Raw genomic sequence first — 16,039 nt, 5'->3', positions numbered from 1 at the left:
CAGACTATGTCTCCTCACCTTTCTTTTAATAGCATGAATTGCTGTTGAGGAGTCCTCTAAATCTTATTCTCATCCTAAATTGCCTGGCCTATACCGGAAGGCCCTTCAAGACTGCCCTACATTTCCATCTTACCTTTTCCTAACCAATCTATCAACACCAGTTTAATTTCATTTAGATCAAGTTTCTTCTTGTCTCTGTGTGCCTTCCTGCTAATGAGTCTTCATTCATATTGATTTACTTGTGGCCACTGCCCAGGTAAATTTCACCCATCATTCAAATCTGTTTAAGATCTTATCCACTATTCCACGACCTGTGGCCCTATTCCTTCTAACAGCTCCTACCTGTGCTTACATTAGGAACCAGGTTCCTATCTGATACAGGTTATTAGAGTTTTTCTTCCCTTACTTGCTACAGTACATATTCCATGAAAAACGCAAAATGTTCAGTTTGTTTTCCTCCCACCTCAGCAGTTTGCACAGAACTGGTAACATGGGTTGATTCTGAAAATACTCAACATTCAATTCCACAAGGATCACATGACAGTAGAGACCAAGAGCTCATTTACAATATACATTTAGAAAAATGTGCTGGCCACAAATTAGAACAGCTGGGAACTAACATGACTTTTATGTTTCTCTTTAAATACTACAATCAGGTATTGCTGCTCAAACTACTTAATAATTGTTCTCCCTTCCTCGAAAGTCTTCATTTACTGCCCCAGTTTAGATAATTAATCCTTACTTCATTATTCTAAACATTTAAACATGTGGTTCTATTTCCCCAGAAAAGCTTAAGTTAAGATATTCTCCCAAGATAGGAGACTGATGTCTGAAGAACTGTTTCTTCTGCATTATGTGTTGGTATACAGTGAATAGCTAAAATTCTGGGGACCACAAGTGTTTAAATTTTCAGATTTTATTTTCAGTTTTTGCAGTCTTTATATATATACATAATGAGATATTCTGGTTTAAGCTCTAAGTGTAAAGATAAAATGTACTGCTTCATATACATATGTGTATCATATTTATACATGGCTTATATGTCATTTTTGTGTCTGAATATTATATAACAATATCCTGGTTTACCCATAATCAACATCTTCACACTTTCTAAAACATTAAGAACATTTTATTTTTCTCATAGAATTAAAAACGCCTTTAAACAGAAACACAGAATTGGACATACTAATGGGGTATCATATAATACTTCAAAATATGTGCGTATCATATATTTTAAGGGTAAACAAACTTATATTCTCAATTAGCTATATTTTTATGGAAAGCAGTCAAATTCCTTCCACCCAGGTTTATGGAACACATAGTACATTACTATTATCTAGCCACCCTACTTAGTTGGTTTTGCTGTAGAGTCCTTCAACTCATAATGTCAAAATCTAGAGAGGGCTTCTAAAATTTTTTTGTCAAAGCCACAGTCGTTCACTTCCTTTCTTTCACTTTCTAAAACTTGACTTCATTGTATGTCAATATTGCTTCAGGAGAAAGAAGCTAATTCAATCTGGTGGCAGTGAGTAGATACGACTACAAACAGAACCATGGCCGTAAAACAAATGGCTGCAAGATGCTTATGCGCACACAACAAGCAAGGAAATAAAAATCTCAAATGACACTAATTTCTCTAGAAACCAAACATAATTCGTCATAAGTGTATACTTTTACTATTTTTCTTTTCATCTTTACTCTCTGTTTGTCACATAACAAGTGTGTAGTTTCATTTAATCAAAGAAGGAATTAATATTTTAGGGACTTTTAGGTATTTGGTATATACTGATAAACCACAAAATATCCAATTACAAATAATTCCAAGGAACAATATAAAGTTCATGGAGTTATTGTGGAGAGTTGCAACTCTTGCCATACTGTTCTCCTTGACAACACCCAGAGACACAAGGAAGTGAGGTATAGAACAGGAAACTAGGCAGAGCCCAGCTCTCCCATAAGAACAGTCACTGTCTATCTCTATCTTGATTGTAAGTTAAAAATCTCACAATCTAACAATCAAACTGCTTCAGTGACTGAACCTGTGCTGTATCAAACCCAACACCTGTCCTCAATCGCAAAAGCAATTCAACAGAATTAACAGGGAGAAATAATGAAATAAATACTATTTTAGTATGTAGAACCCACTTTGGACTTGACAATGGTAAAGACAAAGGGGGTTATCTGAAATGTTGGAATAATTCCTTTGCTTTTGGAAAGTCTTGACTAGACACAGTGAGCTCCAGGAGAGCTGAGTCAGTCAGCCGCTGGTAGCTTTGGTAGCACAGCACTACTCAAGCAGCTTGTGGGTCCCTTTTAACAAAGCACATGTCCTAAGGGATTTTCCTTCGTGCTGACTTACCCAGCAATTACAGCCTCATTCTAGTTTGAGTCAACAAACTGGTAATCATTTTATATAAATTTAAGCACACTTCTATATATACTGTGAAGTTTAACCTTTTCACAAATCATAAAATGAATTCATCTAAGCCTTTCTAAAACAAAATCCATTCTTATCGTCATTATGCTATGATAATACCTTCCTCCTTCAGATACTGATATTTCAAAGATGAACATAAATTCTTACCTCGAAAAGATAAGGCTCCATTTCATTCAGGGTTTTCCCAAGATGCTTATCAGGATCTAAGCCTGTGGAAGAAAGGCAAAGTTTTCTAGTAAGTGTCAGAGTAGAACTGTAAAGGCAGACTTCCCTTCCCCTGATCCTGTCTCTCCTAGGAAAGCAATGTGTATGTATCTTATATTGTTTTGATTTTAAAGTTAAATGTACTTCACCAGCATTTACTTTCTTATTTTCCTAAGATAGCTGGATTTCTTGCTCCTAAAAAAAATAAGATTTAGTTTATTTCAATGGGCAGATGCTTCCTTCAATTTGACTTTCTTTTTCAGGAATTTTAATTAAGATGAAAATAGTATAATTTCAAAGACAGAAAATGCAAAATCTCGACATTTTAGTTGTTATGATTTATTTTATTTAAATAAAACTGTGTGATTTGTCTGTTTTATTCTTATTTTAACTTTAAATGTAATTACAGAATAATAAAAATGAAATAGTATTAGATTGCTACACCTATAAAATTAGTTCACTTAATAATACAATATGATACACTTGTATTAAGAAATCAAATCATAGTTATTCTCAAAACAATGTGTCTATTTAAATAGACTATAATTCTTTACCAAGAATATCCTGATTTCAGTAATTAAAGTGTCTCCTCCATTCAATACGATAATATAGGTACTTTTCTGTGTATAGTAATATTATGTCAGGCTTATATGTTACTCTGCCCTCAATAATGCCTACTTAGGTCTTTTGCTTCTCACACCCAGCAGAGAACTCCATCAGACATTTCCACATTTGTTTCATTTTTTTTCCTGTTCATTAGAAAGTGACAAGTCATTAGGAAGCCCATGATTACTATCCATATGAGACACATTCAGGTTGTTTGGAGAAAACATTTCTTGGATAAGAGCCAGAGACTCTAGGGATTGACGCTGATGTCCTTGAGAAGTTGATGGGCTAAGCCTATTGTTATCTTTAAATCAGCCCAGGCTTCACCACAGAAGCATTATTAGTTGTGGATGTGGGAGGAAGACTATCTGTCCTCTTCCTCCCAAATAGTCAGATGCTGAAGAGCTCTCAATGAACTCTAAATTCCTAGAGCACCAACGGCTCCTTAGTTATTAGTAACATGCAAATTAAAACCCAATATAATTGAATTTTTAATTTTCTTACATTTTCACATATTTTACCTTTCAATATCCAGTTTGCATATAATTGACTTTTATTTATGAAGAATGTCTTAGAAGTAAATATCTGGTAAAATGGATCACCTTAATTTATAAAATTATCATCTAATTTTCAATAAATTTGCAGCTCTAAGATTTTGGTCTTTTGGTTGTTTTTGTTTGTGTGTGTGTGTTCATGATTTTTTTTCTGTTACTGAAAATAGATTTGTTTCTCACACAGTTTTCCCTCTTTCTACTCCTTCCAGGGACTAGGACATTCTGACTGGATGTTACTTTCAGAGAATTCTAATATTCAGGAATGCTTATAATTGTGAATTGAAGTGTAAGATTAGCGTCATTAAAATAAATTCATCATTGACCTTCTTTAGAAGTTTTTAAAATGATCAAGTCAATGTTTGAGTTGAAATTAAACATGAATCTTGGAATGTTTGAATCACTTCTGAGTTTAACTTGTTGGCTTTGCTGGAAGAGGGGGCATCTTAACAGTAGTCTTGATACAGAGCTTTGTTTGTGTTGAAATGATTCTAGGATGTGATTATTTGAACTATTTGAAGGTATACTAATAACAAGAATTTGGTAATGTTCAAATCCGTCCTATATAGTCATTTCTTTTAAAATTGAGTTTTAAATGACTAATGCATCTGGTCTAAAATGTACAATATTCCTTCTCTTAAAAAACAGCATCTCTATCCAACACAATGTCAGTTGTAATTGAGAGATCTGTGTGGTTACATGTTTCTTATTTATTTTATGTAAAGCAGTATTACATCAAACACTTAGGGATATTATGAAAAAGACAGAATAGCTCATATATTCTTTTTTTTGGATTCAAAAAATTATTTATTTAAGGGGAAAAAACTTACAGAGCACCATCCTACACAACAGCCAGGAAAGGAGTCTAGTGTCTGGAGCAAGAGAGTGAGCAGAGGTCTGCTGCTGCTTTTTAAAGAGAAAGAGACCATGCCCCAGTAGGCTGCTATCTCAGTGGCTATTGGCTGAAGAGCAGAAGAAGCTCCCACAGTACCTTCCCTTTTTGTTTAAGTAAGAGAGTTCAAAACCTACTATGAGATTATATACAATAAGAACAAATATCCTATTCTTGTATAATAAATAACTTGGCCAAGTCATGAGAGGAAAGTAACTACATTTCTATAATCTTCAACCCCATTGAAGATCTGAGAGGGGAAATAATGTTACCTGGGTAATTAGGAAGTGCAATCAAACGATTCCAAAATATGCAACAAATCACAGAGACAATTGGCTACTTGGGCAATCACCCATCCAAAAGCTTCAGTTCATCTCACTCCGCAAGAGAGACCTTGCTTGCTTAGATTCATTCTATTCAGTGACTGTTAGCCACGAAAGCCTAGCTCGTGAATAGTCACAAACTGCACTTCACTGAATCTCACAGAATCTTTTTAGTTTATTGTCTCCAATAGTCAGCTCTGGAATGCTGTCTCAATGTATTCATGTTCCTAAGAACTTCAGTCAGTGAGCCATTTATTAATGTTGATATAAATAGTGATATCAAGAAATAAAATATTAACAGAGAAGACTACAGTCCAGACAATGTAGGATGTCATTTCATTTCAAGAACGTTTTAATTCACAGGCATGAGATTATTTTAAGTTACTAACAAGATTTTCTCCAAAGTATAGGAAAAGATTTACTGTAAATTCTGACATCTAACCATTCAATCATACTTACAGACATTCCTTGATGGAAGCTGGGTGGGTGAATAAACCCACAACAAGACCTAGGCACTGGATAACTCCATGCAGAATTAAGAAATTAATTAGGAGGAAGAACTATAATTTGCAGAGCTGACATCCATTTTACTTTAGTTGCATGTATCAATGGGAAGCGATTACAATTCAATTAAAATATTCAATTTTATTACTTTACTGACTGACCTTGAAGTTAATGCGTGCTTTATTTAATTGCATCATCTATGAATAAATGTTAACCCTAAAATGTTATGCCCCATTATTTTCAATGCAGTTTTCAACATCTCAACTGAATTATATCGGCCAATTTATTATCTACTGGCATGAAAGCAAGTGGAGGTTTATTTCTTCAGGACAGCCCAATATACGGTGAAGGAAACATCACGGAATAGTTGATAATGCTATTTTTAACAAAGTCCAGTGAAATGAATCTTATTCCCATCTTAACTTTAGCAGTGCACACTTTTAACTGTAAAATCGCTATCAATATTAGAAAAGGCATAATCAATCTGAGAAGCAATTTCCGACCTGCCTATAATTTTTGTTTAATACATTGTAAGCAGGAACTGAGAATCTAATATAACTTCATAATTAACACACACACACACACACACATCACATAATCTCTTGCTGTCTCTATCACATTCACGAGTTACCAGAACAAGTAGTCTCATTTTGTAAAGTTTAGCTTTTAAAAAATAAATGTAACATTTAGTTGCTCCAAGATGTAAAAATCCTACACCTTTACAACATATTTGAGCATTCAAGAAATGGAATGAAAAATTTTTTATTAGAAATGACAGATAGGAAAAGACTGGTTATATAATCTCTGAAATAAAATGAGCTGACACCTGAAAGTGAATACTCGAGCAAGGACATCATTTCAACATTTATACTTTTCATTTCTCTAATTAGGCCGCCAAATTCTTAACTATCTTAGTCACTGTGTGAAGGCTTGTTTTAACATGGGTCTTCTTTCTTAAATCTATAAACTGAGATTTTTAACAACAAGGAGACTCATTTTTAAGGAATCACTTTAAAATCCATGGTATATATTAAATGAATGGCCAGTAAATCACATTGAGTATAACTATGTAGTTTTATAATCAATACTTAACTAATAATGGACACAATTTTCTGATTTTCTACTTTAAAAATATTGCACAGTTCTTAACATGGAAAGAACAAATAAAAATAAAAGATGTGCACAACAGAAGGGGCATACTGGAAATAGCTCTTTAAGAACACTTGTTCTTACTAGTTTTAAACATGAGGACTGCTGGAACCTGGAAACCTGGTAAGGGTAGAGGTATTGGGAAAGCAAAGAGCTAAGGGTAAAAAACAATGGATGGATGGATGGATGGATGGATGGATGGATGGATGGATAGATAGATACATACATACATGCATACATACATACACACATACATACATGCATACATACATGCACACATACATACACACATACATACATGCATACATACATACATACATACATACATGCATACACATATACATACCAGTCCTTATGGTTTTGGTTTTTACTATGGGAGTTTATAGCTGAATTACAGAAGACTGATAGATTCTAGCAGACTGCGCTGTGATCCAGTCGACCTTTGATCCAGTTTGGAATTCAGAAAGGTCATTCTAGCTTCAGCCCACTTCCTTCAGTGGAAAGAGGACTGGAGGGAAGATGGAAAGGGAATGAATATGGCACACCAGAGATGTAAGTGAGAGAGGCTGTACTAGAACAAAACCATTAATCAGAAAGGAAGGGAACAAATTTGAGGGCAACACATGGTGGGTAGGAGACAGACAGTACTTGCAGAACTAGTAAAGCGGCAGAGAGAAAAGTGCAGATGATTCACAGGTTTTAAGTATGGAGTAAATTAAAAGATAATACTACCAGCTACCATTACTTCAGATGCAAAGCAACAAAGCATGTAAAATTTGGAAGGGAAATGCACGTAAATATCAGTCTAGGAGCATGCGGCATTTCCTAACACTCGCCAGAGAAAAGACATCTGATTGGCACTGAGGTAAATGGGGTCAGAGCCCAGCAGAGAGGTCTGGATGGAGATACAGAAATAGAAACAGAAGCTGTAGATGAACTGACTGTAGGACAACACTATGTGAGTCAAAAAAAAAATACAGGAAAGAGCCTGAGGAATATAAATTTTAATGATGACAGTAAGAATGAACGGTTTAAAATTCAAATCTGATCAAGTCATTTTCTCCTCCCTCCTTGCCAAATTTATTTAAGTATATTTGACAGTTTAAAATCATGTATACTTAAAGTATTCAACTTAATAATTTTATATATGTATACACATCACATTAAAGCGAGTTAACTTTCTATCACCTTGCATAACTGTATTTATTTTGGGGAGTGGGCGCTAAGGACCGAAACCAGGCTCTCCTGCTGCTAGGATATGAACCCCACAGATCCCAAGTGCTACTTAATCTTTTCAATTTGGTAAAACCCCCTCCTGAACAAGGTATGTTGGTCCATGGCCTATAATCCTATATGCTGGAGTCTGTGACAATAAGGATAACAAAAATCTGAGGCTACCCTTGGCTACATACTGAGTTTGGGGCCAGCCTGAGCAACAAGGTGAGACATTTCCAACTGTCTCTCTGAAAAGTAAAGATTTACCCTTTTTAGTCTATAAATCTACATAATTTTTATAGGTCAGCTAATCATAATATAATGTCAAAGCCATTACCCAAATAAAACCTGAACATTAATAAAATGTAAAAACACTGGAAAGTTCAAGTATTCAAAACAATATAATTAGCTATCATATAGTGCTGCACATGAGATCATCAGAATTCGCTCATCTTGTATAACTAAAAATGCAAACCCTTCTTACTCAACAGTTTTGTACTTTTCCCTTGAGTTTCACATCTGTAGATTCTACATATAAATGAAGTTATGTAGTATTTGTCCTTTTCCTATTTCCAGCACTGTTCATTGCAGATTGTCTATTCTTTTGTGTGTTACCAGCACTCTTGCAGAAGTGGATACAGAGGCATGAACCGACTTCTGGATTCTTTGTTTCATACTCTATTCCATCTGTATAATCTTTTTGATGTCTGATTTTTATGTATAATTTTTTGTATTATTTTTAATGGTAACATCATAATGAAAAGTAATATAAAATACAAGAAACCATAGATATATATTTGAAATCATTAAGTATAATTCATAGCTTTGTTACTGCTCATGTTGGATTTAGCTATTGATCTTCTGTTCTTTCCTATGACTCTGGGGACTTTTTTAAAACAATAACAGTATCAATAAAATATATTAATAATATAACATAATATATTAATATAACAATAAAATATTATTAACTATACTATTATTTATTTTTTACACACCAGCAGCCACAGTTTTCTTCCCTCCCCCACCACTTCTCTGCTCACCATCCTCTTGTTGTGGAATATCTATCTATGTAAAGATGTGTTACATGTGCTTCTGTTGCCTTTGGTAATGATGCAAAGATGTGCTACATTTGTTTTTGTTGCCTTTGCTGAATTATGAAAAGATATATTGTTGATTCACCTCACCCCCCCTACAGCACATGATTGGTCTAATAAAAAGATGAACATCCAGTTGGTGGGCAGAGAGAATAAAAAGGAGGCTTGAGAAAAGAGAAGGAGAAAAACAGTGAGGATGAAGGAGAAAGAGAAGTACATGCCCGGGGCCAGAACTAGGCAGCTGCCGGCCAGACAAAGAGATAGCAGAAAAGCAAGATATACAGAAGGAAGAAAGGCAAAAAGCCTGAGGCAAGAGCTGGATAAAGAAAAAAGAGGTTAATTTAAGCTAAAAGAGCTGGCCAGAAACAAGCCTATGGTAGGCCGAGCACTCAAAACTAATAATAAGTCTCTATGTCATGATTTGGGAGCTGGTTGGTGGCTTAAAACAAGCCTGGTACATCCACTCCTCCTCCTTTTCTATTCAGAAAAGGGCAGCCCTCCCACGGAGAGCACCCAGAATGTCAATGGAGAATAAAGCTGCATTGAATCTCTTCATTTACTTTGGATAATATGTACATTTTAACAATTTTTAAGTCTTCTAAATGATTAACACCAGTTGTGTTTCTATTGTTTTTTTTTCAATTTTTAAAATAATTTTCACTTCTTCCCTCAACCTTCCAATTTCCAGGAGGATGTATATATGTTTTTCTTGGCTGACTGAGAAGCCATTAATAAAGGTACTGGGACTTGTTTTTACAGCATGTTCTGGCTTTTTGAGACCCTAGTCTATATGGATGCACAGCTCCCTAGGCCTGGATGTAGGGAGGAGGGCCTTGGACTTCCCACAGGGCAGGGTTCCCTGCCTTCTCTCAAGCAGGGAGGGAGAAGGAGGAGGGGGTGTGGGGGAGCCAGAGGGGATTGGGAGGAGGGAAGGAAGTGTAAATATTTGAATGGAAATAAAAAAAAATAATAAAAAAATACTCCAGCAAAAAAATAAAATAAAATAATTTTCAGTGTCCAAATCTCCTATCTCATTGGTTGAGATTATTCCTATGATATTTTATTCATGTTGTCATTTTAAATGAGGTTGTTTTCCAAATTTCATCTTCTGATTGTTCACTATTTGTATGTAGAGAAGCAATTTCTTTTTAGTGTGCTGATTATGTGTGATGAAGTTTTACTGGTTAGCCAGTCTTAATGTTTTGCTGAGTCTTCAGAGCTTCCTATGTCCATCAGGATACCGTTTGCAAACAGAAATAACTACTGTTTATGCCTTGGCGCTTTTTATTTATTTATTTTCCATTAATTGCTCTGGCTAAGATTTCTAGTATTATGCTGACTAGACACGGTAAAAGTGGGTAACCTTGCCTTATATTGTGGTCCTTGTCACACTTATTCAAGATAAATATATGAGCACCAGCATTCAACCATGTTCATTTCTTCAGTATCCTATGCTGCTAATGGATTATGGAATAAAGAAAAAGAAATGATAAGGGCTGTAGTTAGACTTCTACAGGGTGAGAATAACCTGCTAGAAAATGAAGAGCACACAGCTGAAAACACTGGTTACAGCCTCTCAGACCTTTTACTAAGAGATGTAATTCATCCCCTGCTTCTTATGTACATTTACTCTGCATATTTTAACTTATACAAATTAGTCAGCATAAGATGAGAGATTGACAATAAAATATCTCTTCCATGTTAAGTGATTCATTAGAGGATAAATCTTATACATGTTATAACACACCTTTGATCTATACAGTTTTAATACATTAGGCTGTGATCTCAGCTAAAATGGGTTATCTCATTTTCAATCACTCCAAATAAGGACTATCTATATTATGAATATCACAGTGGTAAATTATCACATGTTATTTGAGCTTACTGCAAAGCTGACTCTGGAAACAGAGTCTCCCCACAACACCCCATGTTTTTCTTCAAGCATGTTTGTCTCAAAGTATTTCCCAAGGTCCCTGGTAATGTACTGGTCTCATTGACTCTGTGGCAGAGAAGGAACCAACAGGCAAATAGCCAGAGTAAAAACACTGTGTCCTTGACAACTGCTTGAAGGTAAACCATTTCTAACAGATGTTCCTATTGTTTATCCCCACAGTATAAAAGGGCCTACAGTAGGAAAGAAAACTGAAGCTCATTCATGAAGAGAAAGCTAAATTGGAAGTCCAGCTGAGCGTCTTGGTACCCCACTTGATTTCTGCTGGATGTTTGTAATCTTGATTTGATGCTGCTAACTTTCTGGTGTTTTTAACAGCTTTATTTAGAAGCCTCACCCAAGAGTATCAGGAACTCCAGTTGAGTGCCCTGTCTATATCTGCAGGATGCTTTGAGAACCTTATTTCATGTTCTGCTGTCTATATGCTATCTAATACCTATCTGTCTGTCTTGGTGTTTCTATTGCTGTGAAGAGACACCATGACCATGGAAACTCTTATAAAGGAAAACATTTAATTGGAACTGGCTTAGAGGTTCAGAGGTTCAGTCCATTATCATCATAGTGGGAAGCATGGTGGTGTGCAGGCAGACGTGGTGCTTGAGAAGGAGCTGAGAGTTCTACATCTGGATTGGGAGGTAACAGGATGAGAGAGTGAGACACTAGACCTGGATTGAGCTTCTGAGACTTCAAAGCCCACCCCCAGTAATAAACATCCTCTAAGAAGGTCACACCTATTTCAACAAGGCCACACCTCTTAATAGTGCCACTTCCTAGGAGACTATGGGAGCCATTTTTATTCAAACTACCACACTATCTATCATGGATCATTCTCTGGATCACAAAAAAATAATGAAAGTAAATTTTGTATTTTCATTAAATAATATGCTACACAGACAAAAATGACTTCCTGATTTCTTTGGGGAGATGTTTTCAATTAATTACTACATATTATCATGGGCATTGTTTTAGTGCAAGTTATCTGATATATCCTTTCCATATGTATGACAGAGAGGGTTAGCTTTTAGAGTAGCATGCATTATTGTAGGATCCTTTCACAATTATTTGTGAATATTGTATTTTTTTAATTTAAGACGGATGATAATTAGAAGAGGTGAAGGCCAATAGAGAGGTTTAAAATTCAAATTTTAAGGGCTGGGTTGGCATAGTTGGTAATGTACTTACCCTATACGATGAGTACCTGTATTTGATCCCCAGACCTCACATAAAAATGCTGGACATGGTGATGCTCATGTCTAATTACAGTGTTGGAGAGGTGAAGACAGGAAGATTCACGGGGCTCCCTTGTCAGACACTCTTTCCTAACTGGTCATATCTAGGCCAATGAAAAGCTCCTTTGAAAGGAGGTGGATGGCTGTTACTGAGGATGACACTGCAGTTCTTGTCCAGCCTAAACACACATGCGCACACATGTGCACACCCATCCACATACAGCTGTGTATCCAGGTGCAAATGAACATACACATGCATAATGTATGACTATTTAATAAACATTTCTTGAAATTTATATACACACAAATATTCCTGTATACACATATATTGATAAGATAAATATTCACATATATCATGTTTGAAGATATAAATGCAAAGTACTTTGAGTATGAAATCTCAATTTTTTAAAAAAATTTAATGAACATATGCATATCAGAATCAGATATTACAAGGCTAACTTTGTTAGAACAGCTTCCCTTACATGAAAGAAAAATGTTCTAATATTAAAATAATCCAACTTAGTATTCCTTTTCTATGCTGTTATAATCTGTATTTCCATTTATAAAACTAAGAAAATGATACTTCTTTTCTGAGATAGCCAGTTGTATGACTAGTTGTACTTGTTTTTCAAACTGAAGATTATACCAAAAATACTTAAAAGTTGATATATAATCCTTGATTTTATTTCATAAGATGAAAATGATAAATAATTTATGACACAATTGGGTATGGTAAAACTCTGAAGCTTAAAAAATCTGTACTAAATTACTCTAAGTGAAGACAGAATATATTTAAATCACAATTAACTATACTTTAAATCATATTAAATAATCTTTTTTAACGAAATAATTATTTGAACCAAGTTCAGGTATAAAAATTGTTAACCATAGAATATAAAAGAATAATATAAATTGCTTCTAACCTTTGCTGCTTAGCATTCTTTCTAGAAAGACTATTACAATGCATGGTTTTAATTATGTCCATTATTATCCAAATGAATGACAGAAGAGTGCAATGAGAGGGAGAAATAATTAGCATGCCGTAGCATGGCTTATCTGGGCAGTCAGAAGCAGAATCACAGTAAGGCATGTATACAAGTACCACCAGTGAGCGTGCGTGGGAGTGGAACCTGGCAACTGGGCAGGTTGCACAATTAAAGCACATGGCTAATTAGTATGGGCATCTCTTACTGTGAACCCAGAAGGTGAGACTAAAAAGTATACATTAAATTTGGAAAGAAAATTCTAGTAAGCAGCTTTCTGAGAGAGAAAAGTAAAAGAGTTTAAAAGCAATTCAAGCTACTTAAGAGAAATAGAAGGACAGTAGTTACAAGAGATTATGCACTATATGACCTTACCTGAAAGGTCAGAAGAGACGTCTGTGCATAGCAAAAAGATAACATGGAAACAGCTCCATAGAACTGTCCATGAACCTGCTGAAAGTGTCTAGGTCATTTAATAATACAGTATTTAAAAAATAAAGTACCAGAGATGTATGGTTGGGGAATGAAAAATCTGAGCTATAAAGGGACAAAGAGTAAGAGGAGGCCAAAGCCCAGCATGAGTGAAGGTGCTGGGCTCCTCAGCCAAGACTCAAGGCAGAGAGAGGGTAGCAGGGCACTTCTGGGGCCTTGTGCTGCACTGGCCTGTGCTGCACAGCCTGTGGGGAAAGGACTACTCCAAGGACACTTTGAGAATAACTAGTGGTGCAGGAGCCAAGAGCAATTTCCTAGGGGGAAAGAAGAGAGCAACTTGAGAAATTCCACAGCAATAAATCACCATGGCCAGATGGTGTTCAACTGAGAATTTCTGAAGGAAATAAAGTGTGACATGGCCGAGCATCCGAAAACCAGCAACTGTTTTGCTAATATGAATGCTTTCGTTAGGAAAGAGCAACAATAAAATTAAGATTTATAGAGGTAAAGATGAGAAGCTCTTGTGTTGATAATGGAGAAACTGATAGAGTCTAATTAAGAATAGCTTCCTTCTACATCAGGATAAGGTTAACTGACTGAGGTCAAATCACCCACTGAGTCTATAAAGAGAACACTGTTTCTCTCCATCCTATTAAACTTATCAGGAAATGTCAATAAAATACTAGATAGAAGCAAACCAGTAAATGTAATTTATTTAGAAATTCCATGAAGCTTTTAACAAGGTCACATGAGACTGTTGGGGGAAATAAATAAGCACCGTCTTCAGGAAGAGAGGCCACAGGAGAAACTTGGGCCATTAATTGTAAAACTTGCTAAGCAAGGAAAACAAAGTTTCAGGGACAATTTCGCTTTTGTTCCCTACACTGGGTCCTAGGCATCTTTTAATGTTAGCCAAAAGGGTACATGACTTAAAGTATATGCTCAAAATCTGAAGAAAGGAAATGGAAGTCCCTGGTATCATTGATTTCCTTTCTATTAGGAAGAGAAGGATCTCACCAAGGTCAAGAGGCACGGTGACAGCGTGAAAGGAAGATGAGCTCCCAGATCAAAGAAGTAAACCAAAGTCTAACATGCAATAGAGGGAAAGAGGCAGATAACAAATCTTATATTTGTGAAATGGAATCTGAAAGCAAAATTCACTTTAAGTTAGTTATCACTACGCCGAGTACAACAGATTTAAAAGAACAAGCGTTGCTGTTAGTACTGGTAGACTGATTTTACATATCGAGTTAGGGCTGTTTCCCTCAGCAGGGTCAGTTTTGGACACTATATTTACTTAACACTATACATTCATTTGTACATGACCAGGTTATTTAAAATAATGTTGTAAACTATCTTCATAGTCAGTAGTATGTTACTCAAAAGTTGAAAAAGGGAAGCCAGTCTTCGTCCTTCAGTTCGCCAACCTCTGTTTACCTTTTCTTTCTCAAAAAGGAGCACAATTATATAGTGGAAAAGCAAGGGCCAGAAGTAGAAGTCTGAGATCCATGCAAAGTCTTGGGGCACCCTCCTATGACAGTATATGACAGCACCAGATGTGGGAAGGCTCCCGGAACAAACCAAGACTTCTTTCACCTGTCACTTTTCCTTGCTCTTAGTACTTTCCTATGAAGCCACAAAAAACACCAGCAGTCTTGGGGATATTGCAGATTGCTACTAAAAATCCCGATTCTCTTTGGCATAGTAAACTGTAGCCTCCATCTCAAGCTAAATACGCAACTCCTTCAACAGTGCTCATACAGCACCACTGCTGCCCTTTTATTGTTCTGGTAACTAACCCCTGCTCAGTGAATTACACTTGTTTCTCTGTGCCATCTTCAAAATAGTCATGCTTCTTAAAGAAGCAATTGCAAACCATAGTAAGGAAACACACAAAAATGCTAAGTTTTTTTTTCTGTATTTATGAGAATTTCTATTGCTAATGCATTGTTAGCTCTGTGTTTAGGGTGTCTTTATATTAATATCGTCTGCAAAGACCCAACTGTTTATACCATCTCTCTCTTAAATTACTAGACCAGCAATCTTAAAGGTAACTACTACTCATAAAACATAATACTCCATATTAACTTATTAATCCCACCCTGCCAATCTGCTTAGCTGTTTTGCCATCTCAAACTACAACTCTCACAAATTAAGCATAATGTAGAAAATTGCTAAGGCTGTTTCTCAAGGGTTAGCAGTTAGCATTATCTGTTTCATATCGTATATACATACCTGCTGAATTCTCCTTGGGCAGCTGCAGTAGCTAGGTTTATCCAATGAATATGACTCAGGACTGATTCTGTTATCAAAAGTATTAGAATCTCAACAACCTTTAAGCTATCAACAATTTAAAGATCATGCGATTCAAGCACACATTCGCATAGCTGTTTAAAAATTAAGAAGGGTTAGATAAAGAAATAATGATGTCAGTATCACGGAGTCTTCCACAGTTGATGCTGACTTATT

The 16,039-nt window shown here is 35.7% G+C and overlaps 1 protein-coding gene across 3 annotated transcripts in view; it reads right to left on the bottom strand.

Annotated features, from left to right (window-relative positions):
- Dph6 (diphthamine biosynthesis 6) overlaps positions 1-16,039 on the bottom strand; it is a 108,340-nt gene that overhangs the window by 14,566 nt on the left and 77,735 nt on the right. For all 3 annotated transcript variants that reach the window (XM_050134170.1, XM_050134171.1, XM_050134169.1), the window contains exon 6: positions 2,585-2,646. In XM_050134170.1, the coding sequence (XP_049990127.1) occupies positions 2,585-2,646 (62 nt within the window). The remainder of the gene's footprint in view (positions 1-2,584; positions 2,647-16,039) is intronic.

This window comes from Alexandromys fortis, unplaced genomic scaffold (genome assembly GCF_014885135.2).
Source record: "Alexandromys fortis isolate MF-2015 unplaced genomic scaffold, M_Fortis_MF-2015_v1.1 scaffold_6, whole genome shotgun sequence".
NCBI lineage: Eukaryota > Metazoa > Chordata > Mammalia > Rodentia > Cricetidae > Alexandromys > Alexandromys fortis.
The sequence above is the reverse complement of the archived record's forward strand: the minus strand, read 5'-3'. Positions and strand labels throughout refer to the sequence as shown.